At 41.4% G+C, this 27051-nt stretch overlaps 1 protein-coding gene across 3 annotated transcripts in view; it reads right to left on the bottom strand.

Annotated features, from left to right (window-relative positions):
* SPRED2 (sprouty related EVH1 domain containing 2) overlaps window positions 1-27051 on the bottom strand; it is a 516049-nt gene that overhangs the window by 226229 nt on the left and 262769 nt on the right. For all 3 annotated transcript variants that reach the window (XM_078649408.1, XM_078649407.1, XM_078649406.1), the window contains exon 5: window positions 8635-8781. In XM_078649408.1, coding sequence (XP_078505534.1) covers window positions 8635-8781 — 147 coding nt within the window. The remainder of the gene's footprint in view (window positions 1-8634; window positions 8782-27051) is intronic.

Below are 27051 nucleotides of genomic sequence, written 5' to 3'. Positions count from 1 at the left end.
TCACGTGAGTCTTTGGTAGTTCTTTTTGCAAATGAACTACTTGTTCCCAAAGCATTTTATGCTTGATTGTGCCTCCTTTTGCATCCTTAAAACCATTCTGAAGCCAGATCTGCAAGTATTCATTGTAAGACTGAACGCAATAATACGAATCGCACACTATGAGTGTGGGGAATTCTCGATCGGTATTTTCAAGCGCCATCTTGAATGCTAGTAGTTCTGCTCTTTGAGCTGTACAATCTCCTAGAGATTGTGTTTTAGTGACCGCTGGTTTAAATTTTCCTTCGTGCCAGCGACCTTTAACGATCGCGCACGCAGCACTGTATGCTTGTTTACCCCCTACTGCGGGTTGTGCTGACCCGTCTGTATATATTATACAGCCGTAGTGTTCTAGAGGCAGAATTTCGATTGGCGGAGGACATTCAAATTCGTATTGGAGAAATTCTTGTGTTTTTAAGTTGGGATCAAATTTGTATACAACGTCTGTTGCAGCAAGAGAATTAGCCCACTGTATCCACCTTGGATGGAGTGCTTTAGCATTCGGAATGCTTGCTTTTGTTACCGCCTCCAGGGCTGGTATTGGTGTCACGATGATTATTCGTTTACCTTGTGCTAGGGCCCTTTCCTTTGCTACAGCAGTCTGTACCGCTGTCAGAATTTTTTTCCGTTGGACTAAATTTCATTTCAGCCTTTGTGTACAAGTGTGATTTGTATGCAATTGGTACCTTTTCTCCCTCATTAGAGGTCAGGTATGTGAATCCGCATCTTCCTGGGATGACTCGAATCACAAGATTGCGTGTGTTGTCACGTGTTTCTAATTTTGTTTTAATTAACATGTCTGTTTGTAAAGATCTAAAAATTTCTGTGTGTTTTTGAGTCCAATTGATTCTTTTAAAATCTGGTTTTATTAGATCATTAAGGGGTTTAACCCTTTCTGCTTAATTTGCAATGTATGTTCTTCCGAAGTTTAGGAAGCCTAGAATTGATTGTAAGTTTTTTAGTGTTCTAGGAGCTTGGAGTACAGCACATTTCTCTAGGAAATTGTCAGCCAGGCTTTTGCCTTCACTTGATAATTCATATCCTAAAAACAGGACCGTTAGATGGGCAATTCTTGATTTTTTAAAGTTGAATTTGTAACCCTCTGCTGCGAACCCAAGTATTATGGTGCTCACTCTCTTCAAGCGAGTATCCAAGTCATCATCTGTTAGGTAAATGTCGTCGACATATGATAATGCCTCGTCATCGTATGTTTGTAGTAATTCTGTTACTCTCTTTGAGAATAATCCTGGGCTATTCTTGTGCCCCTGGGGTAAACGGCAGAAACTTTTTTGCGAGCCATTTACCGAGAACGCAGTCAAATATCTGCTCTCTGGTGCTATATTTTGACAAAAGAATCCATTAGAGATGTCTAATGTTGTTTTGTATTTTTTGCGTACTATGTTATTCATTAGTGCAGCACTATGTGAGTTTTGCACTGCAAAAGTTTTGCAACATGAGTTAAGGTGTCTGTAATCCAAAACTAGACGATATGAGTTGTCTGGTTTGGAGACAGGAAACAAAGGATTGTTCATTTGTGAGGTGCAAGTTTCAATCACCCCCTGGTATTCAAGTTGATCTAGGATCTCTTTTACCTGTTTTTTAGCTTCTTGCTTAATTGGGTACTGCCTCTGTGCAGTAGGTTGTGATTTTAACTGGATTTTGTGAGGAGGAGAGTCCTCATCCCATCCTACATGATTTTTATATAAAGCAGGAGCTTGAGCTACTGCCCACTTTCTAGCAAGTGAATATTTTTTATGAATTGGAATGTGATTTGAGAAGGCAGGCATAATTATTTCTTCGCCATGAGGGCACTCTCTGACGAACTCGGGTGGCCAGTCTTTTTCAGCTAGAAGGATGTCATAGCCCTGGGAGAGATTATCCCAAAATAGTCCCCTTATTTTTCTAGTCTTATCCCCCTCTATACGCAATGTAATTTCATATATTTTGTGAGGTTTGCTAACTCTGGTGTCGGCAGTTTCCACTTGAATATATTCATTCGTGTCCACTGTCTCCAGATGATTCATAAGGACTTTGCGAGCTATGCTCACTTCTGCTGCGCTGTCTAGCATTGTTTGAGCCCATTCTCCGTTTTTCAGCTGTGTCCTCAGTATTCTCGGCATCTTTGATTACTTTAATACTGGCTACCTTCTTTTTTGGAAATTGTAACTTTTTATTCGGATGAGCAGGTTCCTTGTCTTTGGACTTGACGTGCTCTTCCCTGTGTTCTGATCGTCCTCTTCTTTCCGATTTCTGCGAGGAAGTCTGAAAAGATTGAGAGGGACGTGTATCATTATCTTGATATCTATCAGGTTTCTTTATATTATCCCTATTTCTAAGGTTGTATTTTTTCCCAGAGGGCTCACTTTGGGGAGACCTGCGTCCTTGGTTCGGAGATCTTTCTCTCCGCCGAGGAGACCTTCCTCTGGACTGGAATCTTTTTTCTTTAGGATTGGATTGTTTATTTCCATCCCAGCTCTTTTTTTGAGTGTTTAAATTATTTTTAATAAATATCTTTTCAGGACTTTCAATCAGTTGAGGTTTTACCGGTATTCCACCCAGACTATCTCTTCCTAGTTCTTCATAGGATTTCTCTATGATTCTGGCAATTTCAGTTGGTTGGTCTGCTATATCTGTCTCTTTTAACCTTTGGCGGATCGCCACGTTTGCTGCTTCTCCCTTTATGTTGGCTAATAATATAGCCGAGACCTGCTTGAAGTCCTTCAGTAATTTCATACCGAGAGTTAAAGCGGGTTCTGGACCATATTCATTTTGAATTTGTTTTAGCACATCTGGTATTACTGACATGGATGGTACAACATGTGTTTTTGTGTATATGGAAGCAAAGACTGTACCCCAAGTGTCACAGTCCTCCACATGTGGTGCGATTCCCATTGGAAGACAGATAGTCAGAATCCTGTGTTTATCTACAGGGGTGGTGTCTGGAAACACCGCCTCTATTTGAGTGATTTTTTGTGCTAGCCAGAAAGGAATTTGTTCCCGTTTTGCGGGTACTTTACCTAGACAGGACTGTATGTTCTGTGGTGTAATTTTATTTGTGTTACGCTGATGAGGGGTCAGCTGTGGAATTTTATTTGCTGGTTGGATTGTTGAAGTCCGCATTACATATTGGACTAATTGTCTATGTATTTTGATTAGTTGTTTTAGCTGTGCTAAAAGATCTGGTGCAGACATTTCTTCAATGTCTGGATGTGGTGTATATCCGGCTAGGACCGGCCACGTTGCTCCTGGTCTACCTAGTGGACCGAGCCTGGTGATGTGATTATTATGTTTTAGGGCGCCATTAAACAAGAGCAGGTGCTCTTGGAATTTGAGTGGTACTTCCACCTCCTCGAAAGGAGTGTAGGTATCCGGTGGTTCCTCTATTTTATGATAGTGGAACTCTTTTGTTACAGCGTTTGCTGCTGGAAAGTTTATCCATGAATAGAATACCTCTGTCTGCCGATATTCGTGTGCCTCAATTACGAATATGACTGTACCACCTCTCGATGTCAGTCCATTTTCTATAAGTTTTAAAGTTATAGATTTTCTTATGTTGACCGGGATGAGTTTTGCATCCGGGTCATTTTCCAGCAGAGTATTGTCTGCTACTAGGAGTTCAGCTGCTATTCTAGCGGTCTCCCTTTCTTCATCACTGTCTATCATTTTACCGACAGGAAGGTTATTCTGTTTGTTTGCAGATCAGGTTTCTATGGAAACAAAGATTAGATGCACAATATTTTGGAAGTGTATCCTTCAACGTTGAATAAACCAAGAACCATACATAGGAGTCTCCTCCTGCGAGGTTTGGCGGATATGACCTTTTACCCACTCCAGACGTCTTTGGAGTATTATGGGAAAAAGGGGTTCTGTGTGAAAAAGCACGACTGAGTTACTCTAATGTCTTGCGTTAGTTTTATCGCCTATCCAAACGTTTGGGCGCCATGTAGTGTAGTTCCTATTATCCCAATAGGCTCTGCGCATTGGAATAATATCTTCAATAGTATAGACCTAGGGCAGAGGTTAACTAGGTCTTCTACTGACGATATTAGACTTAAAGTTTTTGGTTTTGCCAGCTAGCTCAGAGTTCACTAGAAACTTTCTCGAATAGACAAGGAGGAGTTTAACTTCCCTGGATAGACAAGAAGGGATTTAGTTTCTGACAACCATAGAACATGACAACTTTGCTCTCCCCCAATCAAGAGTGTATCTCTAGAGTCGTGTGAAAACAAAAGACAACTTATTTTACTCAGTCAGTACGTGCATTCTTAGTTTCACCAGTTTGTAGAGAAAAGGAAGAGACGGGCGTGTTCAATAAAAGATGTTATTTATTGATCAGTCTCTTTTCTCGTACAAGAGAAATGAATCGATATTATTGCGATACTTATGGTTAAGTAAAGTGCATACAATAAAAGCAGAAGTATAAAATAATACTGCAGAAGCATTGATATGGTTTCTAAGCCATATGATAGTTAAAATTGATAAAATAGATACATACATATATACATTTGACTAACCGTACTCAACTGGTGCTTCTAACCACGCCTACCCCAGTGTACCTGACCTAAGCCGAATACCTGGGCGGGAGTAGATAAGTAGCAGTTTAAGTTAAGTTTGTTTTGCCAAGTGACTGACTCAAGAATTCTCTGCAAGGGGTTGTTCAGTTCTGTACCTGAGATCTAGAATGGTTGAGGGCTGGTATCTCTCGTCTCTGGTCTTGATATTCCAGCTGCCTGCGAGGGCTGCTTGGAAGCGCCGGAGCTGGATTTCTCGGCAGGAGAAAAACAGCTTCTCGTTCTCAGCGCGTCAGGAAGGCGGGGCAGCGCGTGTGGGCTTCGCTCTCTGCTGGGCTCCTCAGCGCGTCTCGCTGCTCCGATCTCGTCACCACCGCGTGTGTTTGCTTAAGGCAATGTCGGTAATATTTATACCTGTAAGGTGTCGAGATTGACGTAAGGATGGACATGGATACGTCAATAAGGATGTCATACGAACGGGCTTGTTCGCACATTCTTTTGCTGAAGTTCTCGGTGAAATCAAAACAATGGCCGCAGGGATTTTCCCAGGTTCTCATAGGTTTGATTTGTTTCGAGAACTCCGTATGCCTTATCAGGGGCGGGAGGAATAGTGCTTGTCTAATTAGATGGCATGCGTTATTACCTAATCAGATAACACGTTTCTGTGCCGTGGTGTGGCTTAATCAGATAACGTTTTTTTGCACCGTGGGTCGGCTGCTAGTTAAGTATTAACCAGAACAGGGCCGGGAATAGGGGAATCGATACAGAACCTATAGGAATACATCACAGAGGAAATAAGCAGGGTGTGAAATACCGCAAAGATCTTAAATCAGTTCTCCAGGAACTTGATAATGATGTGGCTTTCCAATACCTTGCGTATTTTTAATCACCCAATGATACCGTGCCACTGGCGACCCTTCATCAAGCCCTCCAGAAAGCCACTCGGTCCATTAGATCCTTGAGCTGTTGCTGTAAATCAGGTGTCTGGGGTTGCAGATCTTGGAGCACATATTCTGACTGAGTAATCTTTTCAGCTATTTCTGGTTCTCTAGCAACAGACCATAATCAATGGCAACAGCAACTATATCCACCTCCAGGGAAACCTTGGCTGTCTCAATTGCCTCCAGGATATTGTCTAATGTATCTCACCCTGCTGGAATGAAGTTCGCTTCATGCTGTTGCTGACACTCACCAAAGGTTGATAACGTAGATGAGCCTACTTAAGCCCAGCCATGGTGCTGAAATTATGCAACGAAAACTGGTTAACGCCCAATGCATCCAACTGAGTGCAAAAAAACAAAAAAGTCTGCCCTCGTATGTGAGGGCATCCAGATGTGGGAACTGATTATGTGCAGCTACTTTCAGGTGTCCTTGCTGCCACAGCCTTCCTCCAGTAAGAGAGCAGCCTATGATCACCCATGATCACTGCATGAGCCATGTGACTCTACAAACACCAAAGCGAACTAAGAGAACTTGGCCTCAACATTTGGATCAAGGTGGCAGTGTGTCCCTCGAATGAAGCACCACAAGGACTGTCCCGAAGTCTTTGCTTTTCTCCAGTGCCAACTGTACCCCAGCAGTGGGTGGCTGGGCTTGCAGTAACAATGATAGTCTCTTTTTCTTATATAACAGTCGGTTGGGACACCACTCATGATCATGATAAAGCTAGCCCCACACTTGTGCACCCTGCCTAGGCGATGGGTTTCATTTAAAGGTATAGTGGCCCCTGCTGAGGCTTAATGACAGAGTACCTGAGCAATGGCAAGGCAAAATTGCAGGGAATGGTGAAGGAGGGGAGATTTCGGTTTTATTCCCACAGCACATGGGGATTGGACACCACAATCCTTAGCCACATTTCTCACCTCACCATCGTTCTGACGCGCATCAGCAGGCACGTTCATCCGGTGCTCCGAGGGTCAGGCAGGTAGGAATACGCTTCCCTCCCTGAGTGCATAGAGTCTCATGGCTATATGGAAGGAAGTAGGAGCCACTGCATTAGGTCATTGGCCGACTACTGCTATCAGGGGGTTATGAAGCTAGGTCAATGAGGAGGTCCATCACAGTCCAGTGTCAAGCCATTGTAGGCCTGGCGGTCCACCAGAACTGCGGCCTGTCACTTCAGAAACACATGGACCAGCGGTGAGTTCCAGGCCACAAGGCCCACTAGGCTCAGGTGTGGGCTACTCGATCAGCAGGTCGCTCCGTACCACTGGTGTGCTCTGCACTCTTCTGGGGCTCTCCGTCATCTACCATGGCTTGTAGCCTAGTTGATGGCGGCAGACGGACCCATAGGCGGCTAGCAACAGGAGTGCCAAGCAAGTAAATTTCCTACGTCCGCCAACTTAGTCACCATGGCCACACCCCTCTCTTTTACTGCTTTTATTAGGCCTGAGCAAGAACTTCTACACAAAGAGTCTTTTCACTTTTCACCACTAAAAATCCCTATGCGCTTTTGTAGCCTCCATTGAGACCATATCTTTCAACTCAAGAGCTTCCATTTCTCTTGAATATTTTGAGGAGAAAGTACATTCATCAACCGATCAGAGATATGCCTGTTAGGGTACGAGAATAGTCATAAATACTACAAAAAGAGCACATCTAATTTCGATTGATACAGTCTAAATGAAAGAGGATGTCTTTTGAGGTGCATGCTCACTAAATGCCAAACAGGCAAGGAGCAAGCTTTAACTCCGTGGTTCAATAAGTAAGAAATCTCATGACATCTCCCGATGAGGTTATGCAACTTCACTTTTGCCTATGAAGAAAAACACCAAAGAACAAGTACAAGGAGAAAGAAAAACCTGCCAAAACATAGGGATCTTTGATGAAAAGGAAGCTGTACTGGTGGCCCAACTATATCTCTCTTAATAACAAACTGCAGTTAGTTCTTAAGATCCCTTGAATCCCTAGAATCTTACCCTGTTGTTCTATAAACTCTATAGCACATGGAGCTCCGTGGTTGGATGCGAAAACAGACATTAGGAGAAAAAACAATTGGAGGCGTCATATTCTATTATGCTATTAGCTTTTGTGTCGTGCCAACCACCATTATGTCCTTGAACCACATTTTCTACCTAGGCCCATATTTGGGAGGATCTGTGAAGGCGATCATTCAGAAAGGATGATCCATCATTTGACAGTATGTAGTGTATTGTTGGTGTGGTTGACTGTGTTATTCTTTGAGACATACATTGTTAAGATCTGAAAATGTTTCTGTGTTGTTGAAGCTATGAAAAATTAGTTCAAGCTACTTATAAAGTAGGAGAGAATAGGAGTCTAAAGCAGGTGTTCCCTAAAAAGCAGACCTTAAAGTGCCAAAAACAGAGGCGATGCATAGGTCTCATCAGCTGTTTTATTTTTTTATTTTTTACACAAGATATATTCTAGAAGCTGAGCTAGAGATGGTGTGGTTAGTAGGGCTATATAAATAGAAGAGCAACGGTAGAAGCACGCATATCTAGAGAAAACATTGATCGTCTAGCAAAGAAAAGAATGACTATATTAAATGTGCCCACCGCAAAAAACGTGCAGGTGCCAGTAGAGCTTTTCATTGATGATGGCAGGACATTTGAAGAGCTCTAAACACTGCAAATAATTTTACCTGTGGAGCTCAGTGACACTGAAAATTTAGGTGAATCTGAAAAGCTATTATTCTGTTGCAATGTAAGGCAATGGATATTTACCTAGGGTCAATTAAGAGCATGGCAACCAAAGATCTGGAAAGTTAAAGCAGGTTTGTCAATCTGAAGTATTGTAGTCTATTGCCTAATACAAGACATTTAACCACTTCCCAAACAGAAACAATGCCTCTTTGCCACAGTTACTAGTACTGTGCCCGCTTACCTTACAATGAAATATAAATGTCAATTATGTCTGTACCAAAACTAAAAAATATAGATTTTTATACTTGGCAGTACATTTAATGTGCCCTATGGGCTTAAGGAGCAACACAATTTTAAGCAATACATGGCTCATATATTTTGCATCACAGCGGCAAGTGAACCATATCAAACACCCTAAATGACAGCCTGATCGAAGAAACAATATAGTTTCAAAGTGAATTAAAAAGAAATTAAAGAACACTCACTTGGTTCAGATGGTAGTGGTCCGAGATATACTGGTCATGGATATGACCGAGAGCACAGTATCTATCAATATCAGACGCTGGAGAGGATATTATCTGCATGGGTGGTTCCCTCTTTGACGAAGAATTTGAAGAGCTATCTGTTGCACTCTAACATGGAAATAAATAAAAAAAATAGTAATGTAGTTTTACTTATGAGGTTCAACATATTGTTTTTACTAAAATTGCAGTACTAAAATAAGAAGCATTCATGGAGCATTTATGTAGGTATTAACACTAACCTACCTGGGCAGCAATTGAGCATGTTATGGAGTATTTTGGGAGATGATACAAGATTGTGTGTGTTAAGTGGGCATTTACATCTTTTGAGTTACACAATTATGTTACACAAATTTACAATTGCGTTATACACAATCATATTTTAGTTTCAGGAAGATTAAGTGACTTGCCTAGGATCACACAATTTTCAGTTAAGTGCTGAGGCTTGATTTGAACACAGAAGCCCCAGTTCCAAAGATTCCAAAGGTGTCTGTCAGGGCTTCATGAAATGGAAGTATTGGTTCTGAAGAAGTTTGTCCGGCTTGCAAAACTTGTGTAATTACATCAGTTTTGACTTCCATAGTGGCAAACTATAACGGGTGTATTTCAGTGGTTTTTGGCCTGTTTTAAAATATTAGTTCTTGTCTTATTTCCACACTCAACTATAAAGTCACTTCAAACGTTGTTTTTTTTCCAGTACTAATTATGACTTCGCATGTTACATCAGTGATGTCGAAAACCAAAAGTAGTTTGTTACTATATTACGAGTAGCCTTTATTGCTTAACCATAAGCCAATCTAGGTTGATTGAGTGGAGAGCTACATACCTTATTTCTCCAAAGTCCCACTTGTACTATCTACTGAAAAGCTCACTCACCAGGTCTATCCACAATGGATGTGGTGAATAATGCATACGGAAGGGTTACAGTATGTAGGTGCTCAATCCAGTCTCTAAGATCCACTGAACCAGCTTCACACATATTGAACCTCCATCTCACAATCCCGACCCCCTGATCATTTGTTTCCTGATCATTTGTTTCCTCGCACTTTTTTCTATTTACACAGGTGCCACACATTGAATGACAACCTTTCCAATCTCCCTGCTCTCGAGGTCGGCACATCTAGATACCCAGGACAAGGTTACCTTCTGTTCCATCCACAGGAAACAAACTCTTCCTGCCTAACCAAAAAGTATGCTTATATTGGTACAATGACAATACTACTCTGGAAAAATCCTTTCCCTTTTCTTGACGGTGTGCAATGGGAGGTAGCCACTCAACAATGAAAGTATTCCAATTTGTATACACAAATTGAAATACTTACATAATTATTGGTTACATTTTACCCATCTTTTTGAAATGCAGAAAATGCATTTTGTTTTTCATGCAACCAGTGTAACGTACACATGTTTTCCAAAGTAAGGGGATCGAACGTCTCTTAGGTTAATATCAACAATGTACAAAAAAAAACGAAATTATCCATATGCCCCACTTTTTAATAAGCTTCACTAGTACAATATTTATATGACAACTTGACTACTATTAATTCTCCTCTCTTCCACCTCCTTTTATTATTCATCTATCTCCTCATAATATTAACCCTAGAAGGAAGTGGTTATTATTAATTACGGAGATAGTTGTGCGTCGCTACAATGTTAACTAGCACATTATCAAGGCAGGTTTCCCATCTTTTGTTACACCTAAAACCTTAAAGAAATTGAACGACTTGGTAATGTATGGGCCATTTCTTGAATCAGACAGTTAATTATTAGGCTTTTATTAGTTTAAGAATGTTTTCAATATTATAGCATTGTCTGGTTTAGGCTCTCTTAAATACAAAGGAGATGGGAATATAGTTGTTGAATAGTATTTTATAAGTAACTTTTTATTAATCGGGGAGAGAATGTGGCCTAAAGGCTGGGACGGTCGACCTTGAATCAGGTACCTGGTTCGAGTCTCGGCAATGACGCTCAACATCCTGTGATTCTGGGCAAATCACTTAATCTCCCTGTGCCTAAGAAAAAAAACATGACTGTGTTCATCTGTAATGCACCTGGTGAATGTAAAAGCGCTCGGATACCCGATACCTTAAGGTCAAGTATATGCTATATAAAACTCAGTAAAAAAACAAACAATTGGTTATGCTATTGCAAAGAAAAGTCCAAATATACTGCTCACTTTCATCCATGTGATTAAAGGGCCAGATACGTTTTTATTACAGTACATCAACTTCAAACATGGTCTGAGCCCTACAAAAATCAAGTGGTCTGTGGCTAGTCCCATCTAATTGAGATCACTGGTGATTGGCTTTGGTTAAAAGGGGCTACAAGTTAATATGGCATCAGTAGATTCAGTCCTACCGGGTCGCCAACAATTTACATGACCTCTAAACAAAGGCTCCCTTAGTAAACTGCAGTGGACACAAAATCAAATAATGAGGTAAATTATGCCAGTAAAAGGACTGAGAAGTTGTGTTCACGTATGTCCTGTGGTGAGAAAAGGCGGCCCAAAACTGTGCCCTAAATTAACCATGTAACTGGCGCCCCCCATTTTTTTTTTATAATAGCAATTATTGCCTTTTGTGTAAAGGCTTCGCATAGCACAATGTTGAACAGTACAAACAGCAATTTCCAGACAATCTGTAGTACGTACATGTAGGGTAATCAGTAACAGATTATCAAAATGTAAATTCAGAGTAGAACGACTGGATCTACATTTGTTGTAAACAGAGTGTAATGTCTAGAGGGACTACTCCCTAGTATGAAGGAAGGTTATACTCCAGAGGTCCTATATTTCGAATCCCTAGGGACAGGTCTAATTCTCATATATAAACAGGTCACCTTTGGTCCCAAGGCATTTATTAGTTACTTGGTGCCCAATTGATTGAGTTCAAGATGACATGCTACATGCAAAGAGGGCTTTAGAATAATTCCCATAATTGGTGTCCGATATCCTGCCTTGAAAGCAGCAATGAAAGTACTTGCCATCTCTTATATCAACTGTGGCAATGCCCAGTGTGCTAACTGATGTAAGGCAGCCCCTTTTCTCATCTATGTTTTACATACCACAGCACACTTTGTACTGTTAAGAGAAATTCTGACAAAATTAACCTCACCATCATATCCCTCATACGGTCAACACTTTAACCTTTTACCACCATCAACACTTTAACCTTTTACCACCGTCAAACCCAGCTGCCTCATTTAAAGTTCCAAACACCCACTTCATTAATGCACTTAGCAAATCGACTAAAAGCTGCCCAAATTGAAGCCATAAAAGCCACATATTGCACAAAAAGAAGATAAACAGATACACAACTACAAGCATTCTACAGTTTTGACCCACCGTTTTTGTATTCTAAACTTTCTGGTCCCCAGCAGCCACGCTCTTGAAGTTAAGAGGGAAAAAATCCCTAAAAGGTATCTACTTCATTAATATTCTCTCACCTATTCCTGATTCCAGAAAGCCATATCCTTAACAGTTCTACTGTGTATCAGCCAGTAAGTATCCTATATGCACTACCTTGACCCAACAGCAACTGCTATAACATGTACTCAGTTAAATCTATGGGATGTAAAAATGTTCTGCAGCGGTATGCTAAGCCTCTGTAGTGTAGTTCCTATTTTCCCAATAGGCTCTGCGCATTGGAATAGTACCTACAGCAGTAAAGGCCTAGGCCAGACGTTAACTAGGTCTACTACTGTCGATGCTAGACTTAATTTTTGGGTTTGCCAGCTAAGCTCAGAGTTCGCTAGAAACTTTCTCGAATGTTCAAGGAAGGATTAACTCCCCTGATTAGACAAGAAGGGATTTAGTTTCTGACAACCATAGAACATGACAACTTTGCTCTCCCCTAATCAAGAGTCAATCTCAAGAGTCGTGTGAGCACAAGGCAATTATTTTACTCAGTCAGTACGTGCATTCTTAGTCTCATCAGAATGTAGAGAAAAGGAAGAGACGGGCGTGTTCAATAAAAGATGTTATTTATTGATCAGTCTCTTTTCTCGTACAAGAGAAATGGATCGATATTATTGCGATACTTATAGTTAAGTAAAGTGCATACATTAGAAGCAATAGTATAAAATAATACTGTAAAAACATTGATATGGTTTCTGAGCCATATGATGTTTAAAATGATTAAAATATATTTACATACACATATACATTTGACTAAACGTACTCAACTGGTGTTTCTAAATACGCCTACCCCGTGTACCTGACCTAAGTCTAATGCGTGGGCGGGAATAGAAAGTTACAGTTTAAGTTAAGTTTGTTTTTGCCAAGTGAATAACTAAAGAATTCTCTAGGAGGGGTTTTTCAGTTCTGTACCTGGAATTTAGGATGAATGAGGAATGGTATCTCTTTCTCTGCTCTCGATATTCCAGGCTGCCTGCGAGGGCTACCCGGAAGCGCCGGTGCTGGGTCTCTCGGCTTGAGATAGCAGCGCGTCTCTCAGCGCGTCAGGAAGGCGGGGCTGCTGCCAGCGGGGTCTGCTCCTGCTCTCGGCTTCGGCAAGTGTGGCTGCTCCGTCTTGTCACCACGCGTGTGTTTTGCATAGGGCAAGATCGGCAATATTTATACCTTAAAGGTGCCGGGATTGACGTAAGGATGGACATAGGTACGTCAATAAAGATGTCATACGACTTGCTCGTTAGCACATTCTTTACTAAAGTTCTCTGTGAAATCAAAACAATGGCCGCACGGATTATCCAGGTTGTCATAGGTTTGATTTGTTATGAGAACGTCGTATGCCTTATCAGGGGCTGGAGGAATATCGCTTGTCTAATTAGATCTCAAGCGTTATGACCTAATCAGATAACACGTTCCTGTGCCGTAGTGTGACTGCGTCAGATAACGGTATCTGCATCATGGGGAATTTCTTGCCTCATGGGCTGACTGTTAGTTAACTAGCTAGAAAGTTTAACCAGAATAGGGTCAGGAATAGGGGGATCGATTCAGAACCTATAGAAATACACGACACCCACTCCACGCTAACTATGGTCATATCTACTAATCTATGCATAGTATAACATAGTATAGAGTATAGTGTATACCTTACCACCCCAAAATACATAAATGCATTTTGAAATTTTCAAATATACTGAAAAATTGCAGTCATATATATTGTATGCACTTAAGCTATGAATTAAATGCAAAAGTAAACACGCATTGTTATGCATTATTGTTTGTTGGTATATGAGAAATACACATGAAATGGCTCTTAATATGGCTATACAGAAAAAAAGTCGAAACCATTTCATCACATAAAATATATTGTGAACATACCAGTGGGCAGCTAAAGTCTATATAAAGTCTATAAAGAATCTAAAAAAATAGAAATCTTAGTTCTCTAGGAATAGTTTCTTACTTTAAGCAGAAGGTCAGTGTCCCGGGGAAAAATATATAGAAAAATATTTTAAGGGCTTGCTGAAAAAAGTTGCTGTCCGTGAACTGGATTGTAATTGTTCATGTGACTTTATTATTAAAGTTGAAGGCCGAATTCAGGGAACGCCGCGTGCGAGTTTACTCAAAAGTCTCTATTTCTGTTCCGGAGAGAACATCATATCATTCAGGCTTTCGAAAAAACTGTCAACAGCTTCATGGGAAAGTTCCACTAAGTCGGAAATAGGGGTAACCATGCATTCGTGCGCATGATCGTCTCCATTGACATTCTGATTTGCATTGCTGACAGAAGGTCGTACCTGTTCGATGCTGCTTTCATCTTGAACTTCACTACTCTTCAATCGCAGTGGTGAAGATTCCAGGAATGCCGTCATCAGAATTGGCAGCCTTTGAGGGCAGCACAGTGCGTGAACCTTGGTAGGAACCAACAGTGTATCTGCATCCACTGGCGCATCCGATTGTAGCGTCAGACAGGTGTCTAACACGCATTCTTCTCCGCATAGCAGACACCTTAGTACAGGTAAAACACACCTTTGCCACATTGGTCGAAATGATAGAAACCAAGTCATGTTTAGGTCTCTAAGCCGGGAGAGTCCCAGGATTTTTGATATCCGGTCCCGGTATCCAATGGCTAGGATCGTATCGTCCATTGTCGTGAGATTTTGTTCTGTGACATGGGTTGCCATAACGAAAAATAAGGACTAGGAATAGGATTCCTGCAATTAGTCCTAGGATCAGGGGAAGTCCGCCAAAAATCGAATGGACGAAGTCTGGAAAAATACCCAGTATGGCTTTGAATGGTGTTAATGCCATCGAAAATACTGTCTTAAATACCTTTGAGACCCCAGTGGTATCAGAAATATTTAAGATTTCGCTCAGGATTTCCGCGAAATGTACGGGGGAATTAGTTGATAATAATGTATGTATCTCTGCAGTCGTCCTTGCGACTTGTAGATCATACGTTTCTTTAGATGACGTGAGCCTTGTAGGCGTCTGTAGAAGCACTGTTTTCATTCTGCTTAAAGTGTCTATTCGAATAGAAGTAATTTTCAGACCGGGCCATGCCCTTGCCTCCCTGTCTGGAAAGGAGCTGGGGAACAAAGAACGTCCACAGCACTTGACCTTCGCCGTCGTAGTGACGAGATAAGGAGTCCCGGGCATAAGACTACAGCATCTGCGGTCTACAATAAGAATGTAACTCCCATTATAGAGTCTTTGAAAGAATGGTTCTATTTCAGTTGCAGGTGCGCCTTGCTGGTGACATGAAAGGTTGTATGAATTCCCTTCACAGGCTCCGTGCAAACTAATACCGTTACACAGAAGCGTGCCGCTCAGTGACACAGCACAATTGTTGCCACTAAGAAACACTTTCTGTCCTTTGTTACTGACACATGCATGTGAATAGGGCAGGTTCCAAGTTGTTTTAAGGTACCCTTTTCCCAATTTCTCGTACATGCCAGCCTGTATATATTTTTGGCAGTATTGAAACCTGAAGGTTGAGATTGGAATATTTATGATTCCGTGTATTATCCATTCACTGACAGGTCGTTCTGACATTGTCATTGGTAATCTTTCTAGTTTTTCAATGCTCAAGATTGTATAATCAGCACCCTTCTGCGCCATACCGATTTGTCTATCAGTAAGGTTAAAGATTTGGAATAGTGACGTTGTGTTGATTAAACGCCAAGGCACATAGCCTGAACGCAGATTTTGTAACGTCCAGCCAAGCTGTACGATAGAACGCAATTGTGACTGACCATGTTGTAATAACAGTAAGTCTTGCGATAATATATCGATTGCTGAAGACACAATGCTGTCCAATGAAAAAATTCTGGAGGACAGAGTCATTAACCCATTGTCCACTACAGAAAGTGATTTTTCCAAATTAATACAGTCAATTTCCCGTATTCTTTCTGCTGTCTCAATTTGAGTAACCTTCCAGGCCTCATTGTATGCTGCATATACAGAGGCTGCTATGAAACGCTTATGACGCTGTTTGCGTGGTCCCAGTATGAAATCACGCAAGTCAGCACCATCAGTAAGTAAAGTTAGGTGTTGCTTAATTTCAGGCAGTGTGGAAGTTTGTAGCCATTGAAGGCATAATTTGCCCACACTGTAGGTTGTTATTATCCCTGGGTGATGTCTTTGAGGATATCTAGGGTCTGGCCTGTTCATTTTGAAACCCTGTGTTTTATTCAGGAATCTATCTTGACAGTTATTTGTATCTGTGGGCCAGATCAACCATTGTTTCCAATCAGGATGTGTTCTGTTTTGGTTAAGTATATGGTTTATGTCTATTTCTTCATCTGTATCAGAGTTATTGCTAAACATTGTTGGCTTTGGAATAGACAGGTTATTTAAATCTTTGATTTTTGCTAGGCCAAGACAGGTGGTTTGTTGGACGGTGTCATTTAAGAATATCATTTGTTCTGGGATCATGCAGGCTCTAAACAAAGCTTCTAAACCCTGTACTTGCCATTCTTTTGTACCCCAAACACTTTTCAAATCAACATGTTTGTCCCAATAATCAAATCCAAAAGTATTCATTTTTTCAAAGAAAGAATCTGAATATATCAATTTTGTGTTGGTTATCATGGTTTTCATCCCTGTCTTGTTTGACAATTTGTAATAAAATGTTTCAGCATTAGTTATGTTAAAACCTGAAAAATATGAATATTTGTCATAAACGGTTCTAGAGCTCCCTTTTGGAGGTGTAGCACAATGTTCCCATTGATTATAATTTAAAACATTTCTAGGTTGTGCAGATTTATGCAAGAAATGGTTACCATAATGGTTATAGCAATACATACTATCATAATTTGTAGAACCTTGCAAATAATCATGTTTTGTAAATTTAGCAGACATTACTAAGTCAGACATCATATTGTTAATACTTTCAAAGTCCCAATCATCAGCAAATGAGTTTGGTTTTGCAAAGTCACTCAAAGAGATCTTGATTTGGTGTGGATATTTCAGGATCTCGACCGGACCATAGATTTCATAGTCAGTGTTGTCCCAGGCTACCCCACCAGGTATTGGAATTGCTGTGAAGTTGGCTGAAGAAAGTTCTGAAGAAAGTTCTCGTTTCTCGACGTGTGAAGATGTGTGTGGTTTGAGGACCAAGTTGATGTTCTGACTTGCTGTGTCCATTTTAGCATATTTTCCCTCAATGAAGCGTCCCAAGGTAAATACCATGATGAGCCAAAGTATGAGGATAAATGCACCAAAACCCACCCAAAATTCAATCCATGGAGAAATCAGATATGTTTCTTTTAGTTGTTTCAAAAGCTCCTTTGCTTTGTCTTTAAAGGATTTTGATGATGGCTGTGTCTTTTGTTCGCTGAAGCCTTCAGAGGAATCATCGAAGTTGATGAAGTAACCGGATGCAGTTCTGTCAATTGTTCCAATTGGTTCAGGATTTTTGTTTCTTGCATTTTCACTTGGTACTTCTGTATAGATTGGTGTGTCTCTACTAAATGTCTTTATTTGGGTTTTCAGAGGTCTAAGTTCTATTGCATTGTTGCATAGTCCTTGTTGTTCTTCTGTAGGCGTTTCGAATGTGATGAGCCTCTTTGTTAGGACCTCTGTACTGGTAGCAAACCTTGGTGTTCTGCTACTTATTGGGAGTCCACTTGGCCTACTGTTTGTTATCGGCCACATGTTGTGGTTTTACCAGGTCGATGGATACAACTCGGTTCTCCTTTTTTCCAGCAAGTGGCGGTAGTACAACTGATCTTGTCCCGTTGACAGACAAGACAGGAACTGCTTTTCTGTAAGAAGGCCCAAATTCCTTCTTTACCGCGATCTTTTCCCTGACTAGATCCCCGACTTTTGGAATCCAGACAGGTCTTGCTGGGACAGGTGGTGAATCTTCAGTGGTTGTTGGCTGTTGTTTCAACTGTATGTTGCTCAGGTCTTTTCTTGTTTTGTTTAAGTCCTGCAAAATAGCCAAACGGTCTTTGACATCAAAGGTTTTTTCTGTTACCACTGAAGTCTGACTATCAAGGTCAGAGATCAACATCCTAGTTCCGAATAATAATTCGTACGGACTGAATCCCTTCAGAGAATTTCTTGGCAAGTTATTTAGACTACGTTGGACACTTATTAGATGTTTGACCCACCCAGCTCCCGAACCTAATATCCTTTCTATTATAGATTGCTTTCTGTCTTGGTTTTTTCTTTACACCATCCCATACCCTCAGGAAGGAAGTGAGAAGATTCCCGCTGGGCTGTGCTCATTTGGCCATTCCTTCCCCCCCCCAGGCTGGATTGCCTGAGAAAAAGAAAAATTGGTCGAACGTAGCATGCTCTTAGCGTATATGCCATTTAGACTCGCAAATCTTGTATAACAGTCCGGACGTCAGCCGAGTGCTGTGGATCTACATTATAAGTGGAACTAGCCTGTGTATGTTAATCGCAAGCCATTCTTTTTGCTGGTAATATTATCTGCCTTGATACGACGGGGTATTAAACTGCTTCTCTCCCCACTGCGATCTCTGTTACAGTTTGGGCAGTTTTTTACAAACATGGTGTAGTGCAGGCTCATGCCTGGCCACCAGTACCGTGATTGTAATTCTTCCAGAGAATCTTTTAATTTAAGGTGTATGTGACCCTCGCCCATGTGTGCGTCTGCGATTAACAAGTTTCTCCTGTCCATGTTTGGAATCACTCTATCCCCCACTCCAGGGATTCGAGCAAAAGGGACGGAGTTTGCATCGATTATGTATGTATAATTGAGTGGATAGTTGATCGGTAACGCTGAGCAGTCGCCTTTTGATGACGTTTTCACCGCCAGCAATGTTTCGCCGTCAATGTATTTTAATGTACGCTTTTTTCGATCTACGGGAGCCGATTTAGTGGCTGCCGCTGCGGCTGTCTCAGCCAATGAATTCCCCACAACGTGAACGCCATCACGTTGATGACTCAGTGAGTGAGTCACGTGAGTCTTTGGTAGTTCTTTCTTCAAAAGAGCTACTTGTTCCCAGAGAAGTCTCTGCTTTATTGGTGCACCTGTGTCATCTTTGTAACCGTTCTGAATCCATGTCTGCAAATCCTTGTTATATGCTTTGACGCAGAAATATGAATCTGACACTATAAGTGTCGGGAATTCGCGATCCGCATTATCTAGCGCCATTTTCAAAGCTAATATTTCAGTTTGTAGTTCTGAATTAGTTTCTACTGAGTGTGATTTTGTTAATAGAGGTCTTAGTTTACCTCCGTGCCACACTTCTTTTGTAATCTCACATGTGGGATTGTATGCATGTTCTCCCCAAACGGAGGGTTGAGCATGTCCGTCTGTATAGATTACACAGGCGTAATGTCTTAGAGGCAGAATGTCGATTGGCAGAGGATACGTTTTTTCATATTTTAGATTTTTTAATTCTTCTAGTTCTTAAAAGACTGTCAACCAGGCAATACTTGATAATTCATATCCTCCGTACTGAATTTTCAGATGGGCAATTCTGGACTTTTTGAAGTTGAATTTGTAACCCTCTGCAGCGAAACCAAGTATTATGGTGTTCACTCTTTTCAAGTGAGTTTCCAAGTCGTCATCTGTTAAGTAAATGTCATCGACATAAGATAATGCTTCATCATCATATTGTTGTAGTAATTCTGTTACTCTTGCTGAGAATACCCCCGGGCTATTCTTGTACCCCTGGGCTAACCGACAGAATTGTTTTTGAGTGCCATTTACTGAGAATGCAGTTAAATATCTGCTCTCTGGTGCTATGTTTTGACAAAAGAATCCGTTGGAGATGTCCAAGGTTGTTTTGTATTTTTTGCGCACTATGTTATTCATTAGTGCAGCACTGTGTGAGTTTTGCACTGCAAAAGTTTTGCAACATGTGTTAAGGTGTCGGTAATCCAAAACTAGACGGTACGAATTGTCTGGTTTGGAGACCGGAAACAAAGGATTGTTCATTTGTGAGGTGCAAGTTTCAATCACCCCTTGGTATTCTAGCTGATCTAGTATTTCATTTACTTGTTTTTTAGCTTCTTGCTTAATTGGGTACTGCCTTTGTGCAGTTGGTTGTGATTTTAACTGGATTTTGTGAGGAGGAGAATCCTCATCCCATCCTACATGATTTTTATATAAAGCAGGTGCTAAGGCCACTGCCCACTTTCTAGCAAGTGTGTATTTTTTATGAATCGGTATTTGATTCGAGAAGGCAGGCATAATTACTTCTTCGCCATGAGGGCACTCCCTGACAAACTCCGGTGGCCAGTCTTTTTCAGCTAGAAGGATGTCATAGCCTTTGGATAGGTTATCCCAAAATAGTCCCCTTATTTTCCTAGTCTTATCTCCCTCTATACGTAATGTTATCTCGTATATTTTGTGGGGCTTGCTAACTCTGGTATCTGCAGTTTCCACTTGAAGGTATTCATTCGTGTCCACTGTCTCCAGATGATTCATAAGGACTTTGCGAGCTATGCTCACCTCTGCTGCGCTGTCTAGCATTGTCTGAGCCCACTCTCCGTTTTTCAGTTGTGTCCTCAGTATTCTCGGCATTGTTAACTACCTTGATACTGGCTACCTTCTTTTTTGGAAATTGTGATTTCTTTTTCAGTTGAGCAGGTTCCTTGTCTTTGGACTTGGCGTGCTCTTCTGATCGTCCTCTTCTTTCCGATATCTGCGAGGAATTCTGAAAAGATTGAGAGGGACGTGTATCAATGTCTTGATATCTATCAGGTTTTTTAATATTATCCCTATTTCTAAGGTTATATCTATTCCCAGAGGGTTCACTCTGAGGTGACCTTTGTCTCGGGTTTGGAGATTTCTCTCTTCGCCTAGGAGACCTTCCTCTGGACTGGAATTTCTTTTCTTTTGGATTGGATTGTTTGTTTCCATCCCAGTTCTTTTTTGGTGAATTATTATTATTAAAAAATATTTTTTCTGGACTTGTAGTCAGTTGCGGTTTTACCGGTATTCCACCTAGACTATTCTCTGCCTAGTTCTTCATAGGATTTTTCTATGATTCTGGCAATTTCAGCTGGTTGGTCTGCTATATCTGTCTCTTTTAACCTCTGGCGGATCGCCACGTTTGCTGCTTCACCTTTTATGTTGGCTAGTAATATAGCCGAGACCTGCTTGAAGTCTTTCAGTAATTTCATACCAAGAGTTAAAGCAGGTTCTGGACCGTATTCATCTTGAATTTGTTTTAGCACATCTGGTATCACCGAAATGGATGGGACACCGTGCGTTTTTGTATAGATGGAAGCAAAGACTGTACCCCAAGTGTCACAGTCCTCAATGTGTGGTGCGATTCCCATTGGGAGACATATAGTCAGAATCCTGTGTTTTTCTAGCGGGGTGGTGTCAGGAAACACCGCCTCTATTTGGGTGATTTTCTGTGCCAACCAGAATGGTATCTGTTCCCGTTTAGCTGGAACCTTACCTAGGCAGGATTGGATGTTCTGTGGTGTAATTTTATTTGTGTTCCCCTGGTGAGAGGTCAGCTGTGGTAGTTTAATCGCTGGCTGAATTGTAGAAGTCCGCATTACATACTGAACTAATTGTCTGTGAATTTTTAGTAGTTGTTTTAGCTGTATTAATAGCTCTGGTGCAGGCATCTCGTCGATGTCTGGATGTGGTGTGTATCCGGCTAAGACCGGCCACGTTGCTCCTGGTCTTCCTAAAGGACCGAGCCTTGTAATGTGATTATTATGTTTTAGGGCGCCATCAAATAAGAGCAAATGCTCTTGGAATTTGAGTGGTACTTCCACCTCCTCGAAAGGAGTGTACGTTTCTGGAGGAACCTCTATTTTGTAATAGTGGAAGTACTTTGTTACAGCATTTGCTGCTGGAAAATGTATCCATGTATAGTATACCTCTGTCTGCCGATATTCGTGTGCCTCGATTACGAATATGACTGTGCCACCTCTAGGTGTCAGTCCATTTTCTATAAGTTTTAAGGTTATAGATCTCCTTTTGGCGACCGGAATGAGTATTATATCCGCGTCTGCATCTAGTGCAGCATTATCAGCTGCTGCTATTTCAGCCGCTAATCTAACTGCTTCTCTTTCTCCATCACTGTCTCCCATTTTACAGACAGGATGGTATTATGTTTATTTGCAGATCAGGTTTCTTTATGGAAACAGAGATTAGGTGCACAATATTTTGGAACTGTTTTATCCTTCAACGTTGACTATACCAAGAACCATACATAGGAGTTCCCTCCTGCGAGGTTTTGGAGGATATTATAACCTTTCACCCACTCCAGACGTCTTTGGAGTATTTGGGAAAAGGGGTCTGAGTGAGAAAGCACGACTGAGTTACTCTAAATGTCTTACGTTAGTTTTATCGCCCTTTCCAAACGCGTTGGGCGCCATGTAGTGTAGTTCCTATTTTCCCAATAGGCTCTGCGCATTGGAATAGTACCTACAGCAGTAAAGGCCTAGGCCAGACGTTAACTAGGTCTACTACTGTCGATGCTAGACTTAATTTTTGGGTTTGCCAGCTAAGCTCAGAGTTCGCTAGAAACTTTCTCGAATGTTCAAGGAAGGATTAACTCCCCTGATTAGACAAGAAGGGATTTAGTTTCTGACAACCATAGAACATGACAACTTTGCTCTCCCCTAATCAAGAGTCAATCTCAAGAGTCGTGTGAGCACAAGGCAATTATTTTACTCAGTCAGTACGTGCATTCTTAGTCTCATCAGAATGTAGAGAAAAGGAAGAGACGGGCGTGTTCAATAAAAGATGTTATTTATTGATCAGTCTCTTTTCTCGTACAAGAGAAATGGATCGATATTATTGCGATACTTATAGTTAAGTAAAGTGCATACATTAGAAGCAATAGTATAAAATAATACTGTAAAAACATTGATATGGTTTCTGAGCCATATGATGTTTAAAATGATTAAAATATATTTACATACACATATACATTTGACTAAACGTACTCAACTGGTGTTTCTAAATACGCCTACCCCGTGTACCTGACCTAAGTCTAATGCGTGGGCGGGAATAGAAAGTTACAGTTTAAGTTAAGTTTGTTTTTGCCAAGTGAATAACTAAAGAATTCTCTAGGAGGGGTTATTCAGTTCTGTACCTGGAATTTAGGATGAATGAGGAATGGTATCTCTTTCTCTGCTCTCGATATTCCAGGCTGCCTGCGAGGGCTACCCGGAAGCGCCGGTGCTGGGTCTCTCGGCTTGAGATAGCAGCGCGTCTCTCAGCGCGTCAGGAAGGCGGGGCTGCTGCCAGCGGGGTCTGCTCCTGCTCTCGGCTTCGGCAAGTGTGGCTGCTCCGTCTTGTCACCACGCGTGTGTTTTGCATAGGGCAAGATCGGCAATATTTATACCTTAAAGGTGCCGAGATTGACGTAAGGATGGACATAGATACGTCAATAAAGATGTCATACGACTTGCTCGTTAGCACATTCTTTACTAAAGTTCTCTGTGAAATCAAAACAATGGCCGCACGGATTATCCAGGTTGTCATAGGTTTGATTTGTTATGAGAACGTCGTATGCCTTATCAGGGGCTGGAGGAATATCGCTTGTCTAATTAGATCTCAAGCGTTATGACCTAATCAGATAACACGTTCCTGTGCCGTAGTGTGACTGCGTCAGATAACGGTATCTGCATCATGGGGAATTTCTTGCCTCATGGGCTGACTGTTAGTTAACTAGCTAGGTAGTTTAACCAGAATAGGGTCAGGAATAGGGGGATCGATTCAGAACCTATAGAAATACACGACACCTCTTCCCAATGATCCACTTGTGCCAACACTAAAATAAAAATCACTTGCATGATTGTTTTCCGCATTAACAGTCATTCTATTATCCATGTAGCGGACTTATTAACTTACCAGCTTACCTTTTAAAGGAGACCATGGACTTGCTTTCAACCAGGAATAATCTTTCCAACAATGATGATCTCTTGTTTGCCAAGCATTAGGTCAGGACAGCCAACATTGGAATTGGTGCCTTGTAGTGCAACTCTCCTATGCATTGGCTTGCTCTCACTATGTAACTCAGGTGGTGTCATATTCTGCTCTCCGTCAGGAAGCACTTAAAGCCTTTTAACCAACATAGTTCGAACTCTGAAGTTTCCCAGGTCCAGGCCAGCATATCGAGGCCAGATTGTTTCCATTCAGGGTATTTTAGTTCTTCTCTTATAATGTGATAACCAAGGCTTCAAATCCCATAATTCAAAGAAAAAAACTGAACTTGACAAACTATTCATACATGGAGCTACGAAACGTGACACCTATGCATTCCGTTTGCTTTAAATTCCTTCAGTCACTTTCTGTTCCTCTTCTTTCTCAAAAAGATATCGGTTTCATTATCAGAAAATTATAAAGGTAAGCACTTTGATGCTCCAAAGATATTGCACTATCCTAAAATCAAACATAACAATTCTGTTTTAATGGAAAGCTGCTACATGATCTCGGAAAAGAAATACTTTTAGAGTATATCCCTATGTTAACCCACCAGAACTTGCTTTTCCTACTATACTTTGAAACAACCTAAAGTGGTCAATGAGTGACGTGACGCTTTGTCCGTTTTAGCATAAACTCCTAAAGCCTTGGAGCCAGCCCTGTTCCATCTTACAACAAAAGCTGTTACCTACATGAACGGCGGACCCGGTGAAGCAGCATTAGTCAATATATTCCACTACAACTCAACTGCGCAGGGACAACATAAGCTTTGAAATATGATAATTTCTGAACACATAAATGGGCAGGCACTTGATAATGCTCTGTTTTTATTGTGCAGCTATTCGTCTATTTCAGACAAAGAGAAGGAAGTTGGAATCTCAAAAGCAGTGGTTTAATGATGAACTGGTCTTTGCTAAAAATAGTTCACAATTCAATCATCCGATTCAAAATCATGGAAATACCATACAAAATAAAACCTAAAATTGAAAAGAATTACAATGAGGCACTACTTGAGTGCAATTAAAGTACATTTGAAAATGGAGCAGCTGGCATGACTCATACCGCAAGACCTGCAAAGAGAGAAGAGAATGGAATCAAAGCCATCCCACTGGCAATTGAGAAGGATGCATGTGGTAGAGCTCCGTTTCTAGGTATATTTTAATAGTAATAAAAAGGTTCAGAGAAATTTATTTTTTTCTCCAAAAAAACATTAATACAAGAGGGTCTTTATTTTCTGACTGAGTGCATTTACTAAAAGTTTGCTTTCATTGTGCTCACCTGGTGTAAAAACATAGGAAGGATGTAGTAATTCTGTTTTTTTTTTTTTTTTTTTTAAATGTAACTGTACTAAAAGTATGAGAGTAATTGAAAAAAGAAGAATGCATCTATAGGAGTTAGAGGTTGCGAGCTGAGGTTAAAGACATAGTCAGCTTTTGCGGACAGCACAATAGCATCACACCAGATTACATAATGTGGACTATACACTGGCATTGCTTCGTCAGAGTTCAATCTTGATCTATGGGTGTAGCGACATGAGAAGGTGTTTCAGAATATAGACATGTCACTCGGGATAGTACTACAGGGGCATAGGTTAGGACTAGCAGCGCAATTTCGTCTCCCGATATAGAATACTTCCTCATTAGATATACATAGAGTAAACAATTGATTGTGGATGTTAGTCAGCTTGTGTTTAGGGTGGGGAGAGTTTTTTGCGACCGCAAATATGTTACAAATGTCGCCCAAATGTATTTTGGTCGGGTCGATGGGCGCATCAGTTCCCAGTAGTTGGCCAGTTGTTCCTGGCAGTATGTTGTGCAACCATGGTGTGGTCTTTAGAGCAGCTTTCTTCCCTCAGTGTTTAGCAAGTTGGTGCTTGGCCAGTAGTAAGAGCATAGCCAATAGGCCACGGTGTGTCTGTGGTAAGTCCTTAACATAGCTTAAGAGGCTAACCGTCGGCGTTTGTGGTATAGGGGGACTGGTGATCTGTTGGAGAATAAAATGGACATCACGCCCATACTCCGCAATCCGAGGACATTCTCAAGCTAGATGTAAGCACGAGGCCAGAGCTGCTGAACATCTCTCACATCGCACCTCCTCCCTCAAACCCGTATGTTGGAGTTGTATGGGTGTACGGTATAACTGGTGTAGGAACTAGGAGTGTATGAGGTGCAGTCTGTAGTTGGGTGAAAGGGCTGTGGTTTATTCACAGCAGTATGTCCATTGCTCAGTGGATATAGGTGCCCAGCGCCCATTTGGCATGTGCTTTGGGGGTGCAAATAGGCGCCCTAACTTGTATAACTGTGTAAAGCTGAGTGATGTGCTTGTGGTGTGAGATATTAGTCAGTATGTGCTCCAGTGCATGTAGCATAGGTGGAGGCTCAGGGAATGTGGCATGTCGTGCTTAGCATGTAGCGCGAATCTGATGGTATAATAATATGCCCATCACAGTGGGCTGGGGTTGTCTGTTAGTGTAGGTGGTAGGATGACTGGCCATAGGGGTTAAGGTCAGTGAATGTAAACAGATTTTGACTGTGTGCTAGCAATCGCGCACTGATGTCTAGTAATACTAGTATCATAGGGTTCTGCGCTATGGGGAAGGAGGGGGCGTAGATGCACTTTAAGTTCATGCGCAGTTGCGGTCCGTCCCACGCCTATCTAACACAGTCCACAGTGTCGGGCCCAGCACGTCTAGGCTTGTATGTTTGATAAGGTGCAATGGATTGAGGTATCGGGGAGGTCTGGTCAGCCTCCACCGCTACGTGTCACTCTCGACATTGCTGGCCAAATCAATAACTGTCACTTGCATAACAGCAACTTAGAGAGGTACAATTATATAAGGAGAAAGGAGTGAGATGGGGTCGGGTAAGGTACAACAAGGAGGCAAAAAAACTGTTGAAAATCATTACTATCTGGCAGTCAATGCTCATTAGAGATAGTATGTTACTGGGTGTGGGGGGGGGAGCTGTCCATTGGCCCTGGCATGGGATGTGTGAAGCACCTGTTGGTGTTGACCTCCAGGTCAGGTTTTGCAGGTGTGTGAAAAAGGCCTGGGTCAGCAGAGCTGTAAAGGGTGAGGAGGGCTGGAATCTGTTAG

This window comes from Lissotriton helveticus, chromosome 6 (assembly GCF_964261635.1).
Source record: "Lissotriton helveticus chromosome 6, aLisHel1.1, whole genome shotgun sequence".
Lineage (NCBI taxonomy): Eukaryota > Metazoa > Chordata > Amphibia > Caudata > Salamandridae > Lissotriton > Lissotriton helveticus.
Note: the sequence above shows the minus strand (reverse complement) of the source record. Positions and strands in the feature narration are given on the sequence as shown.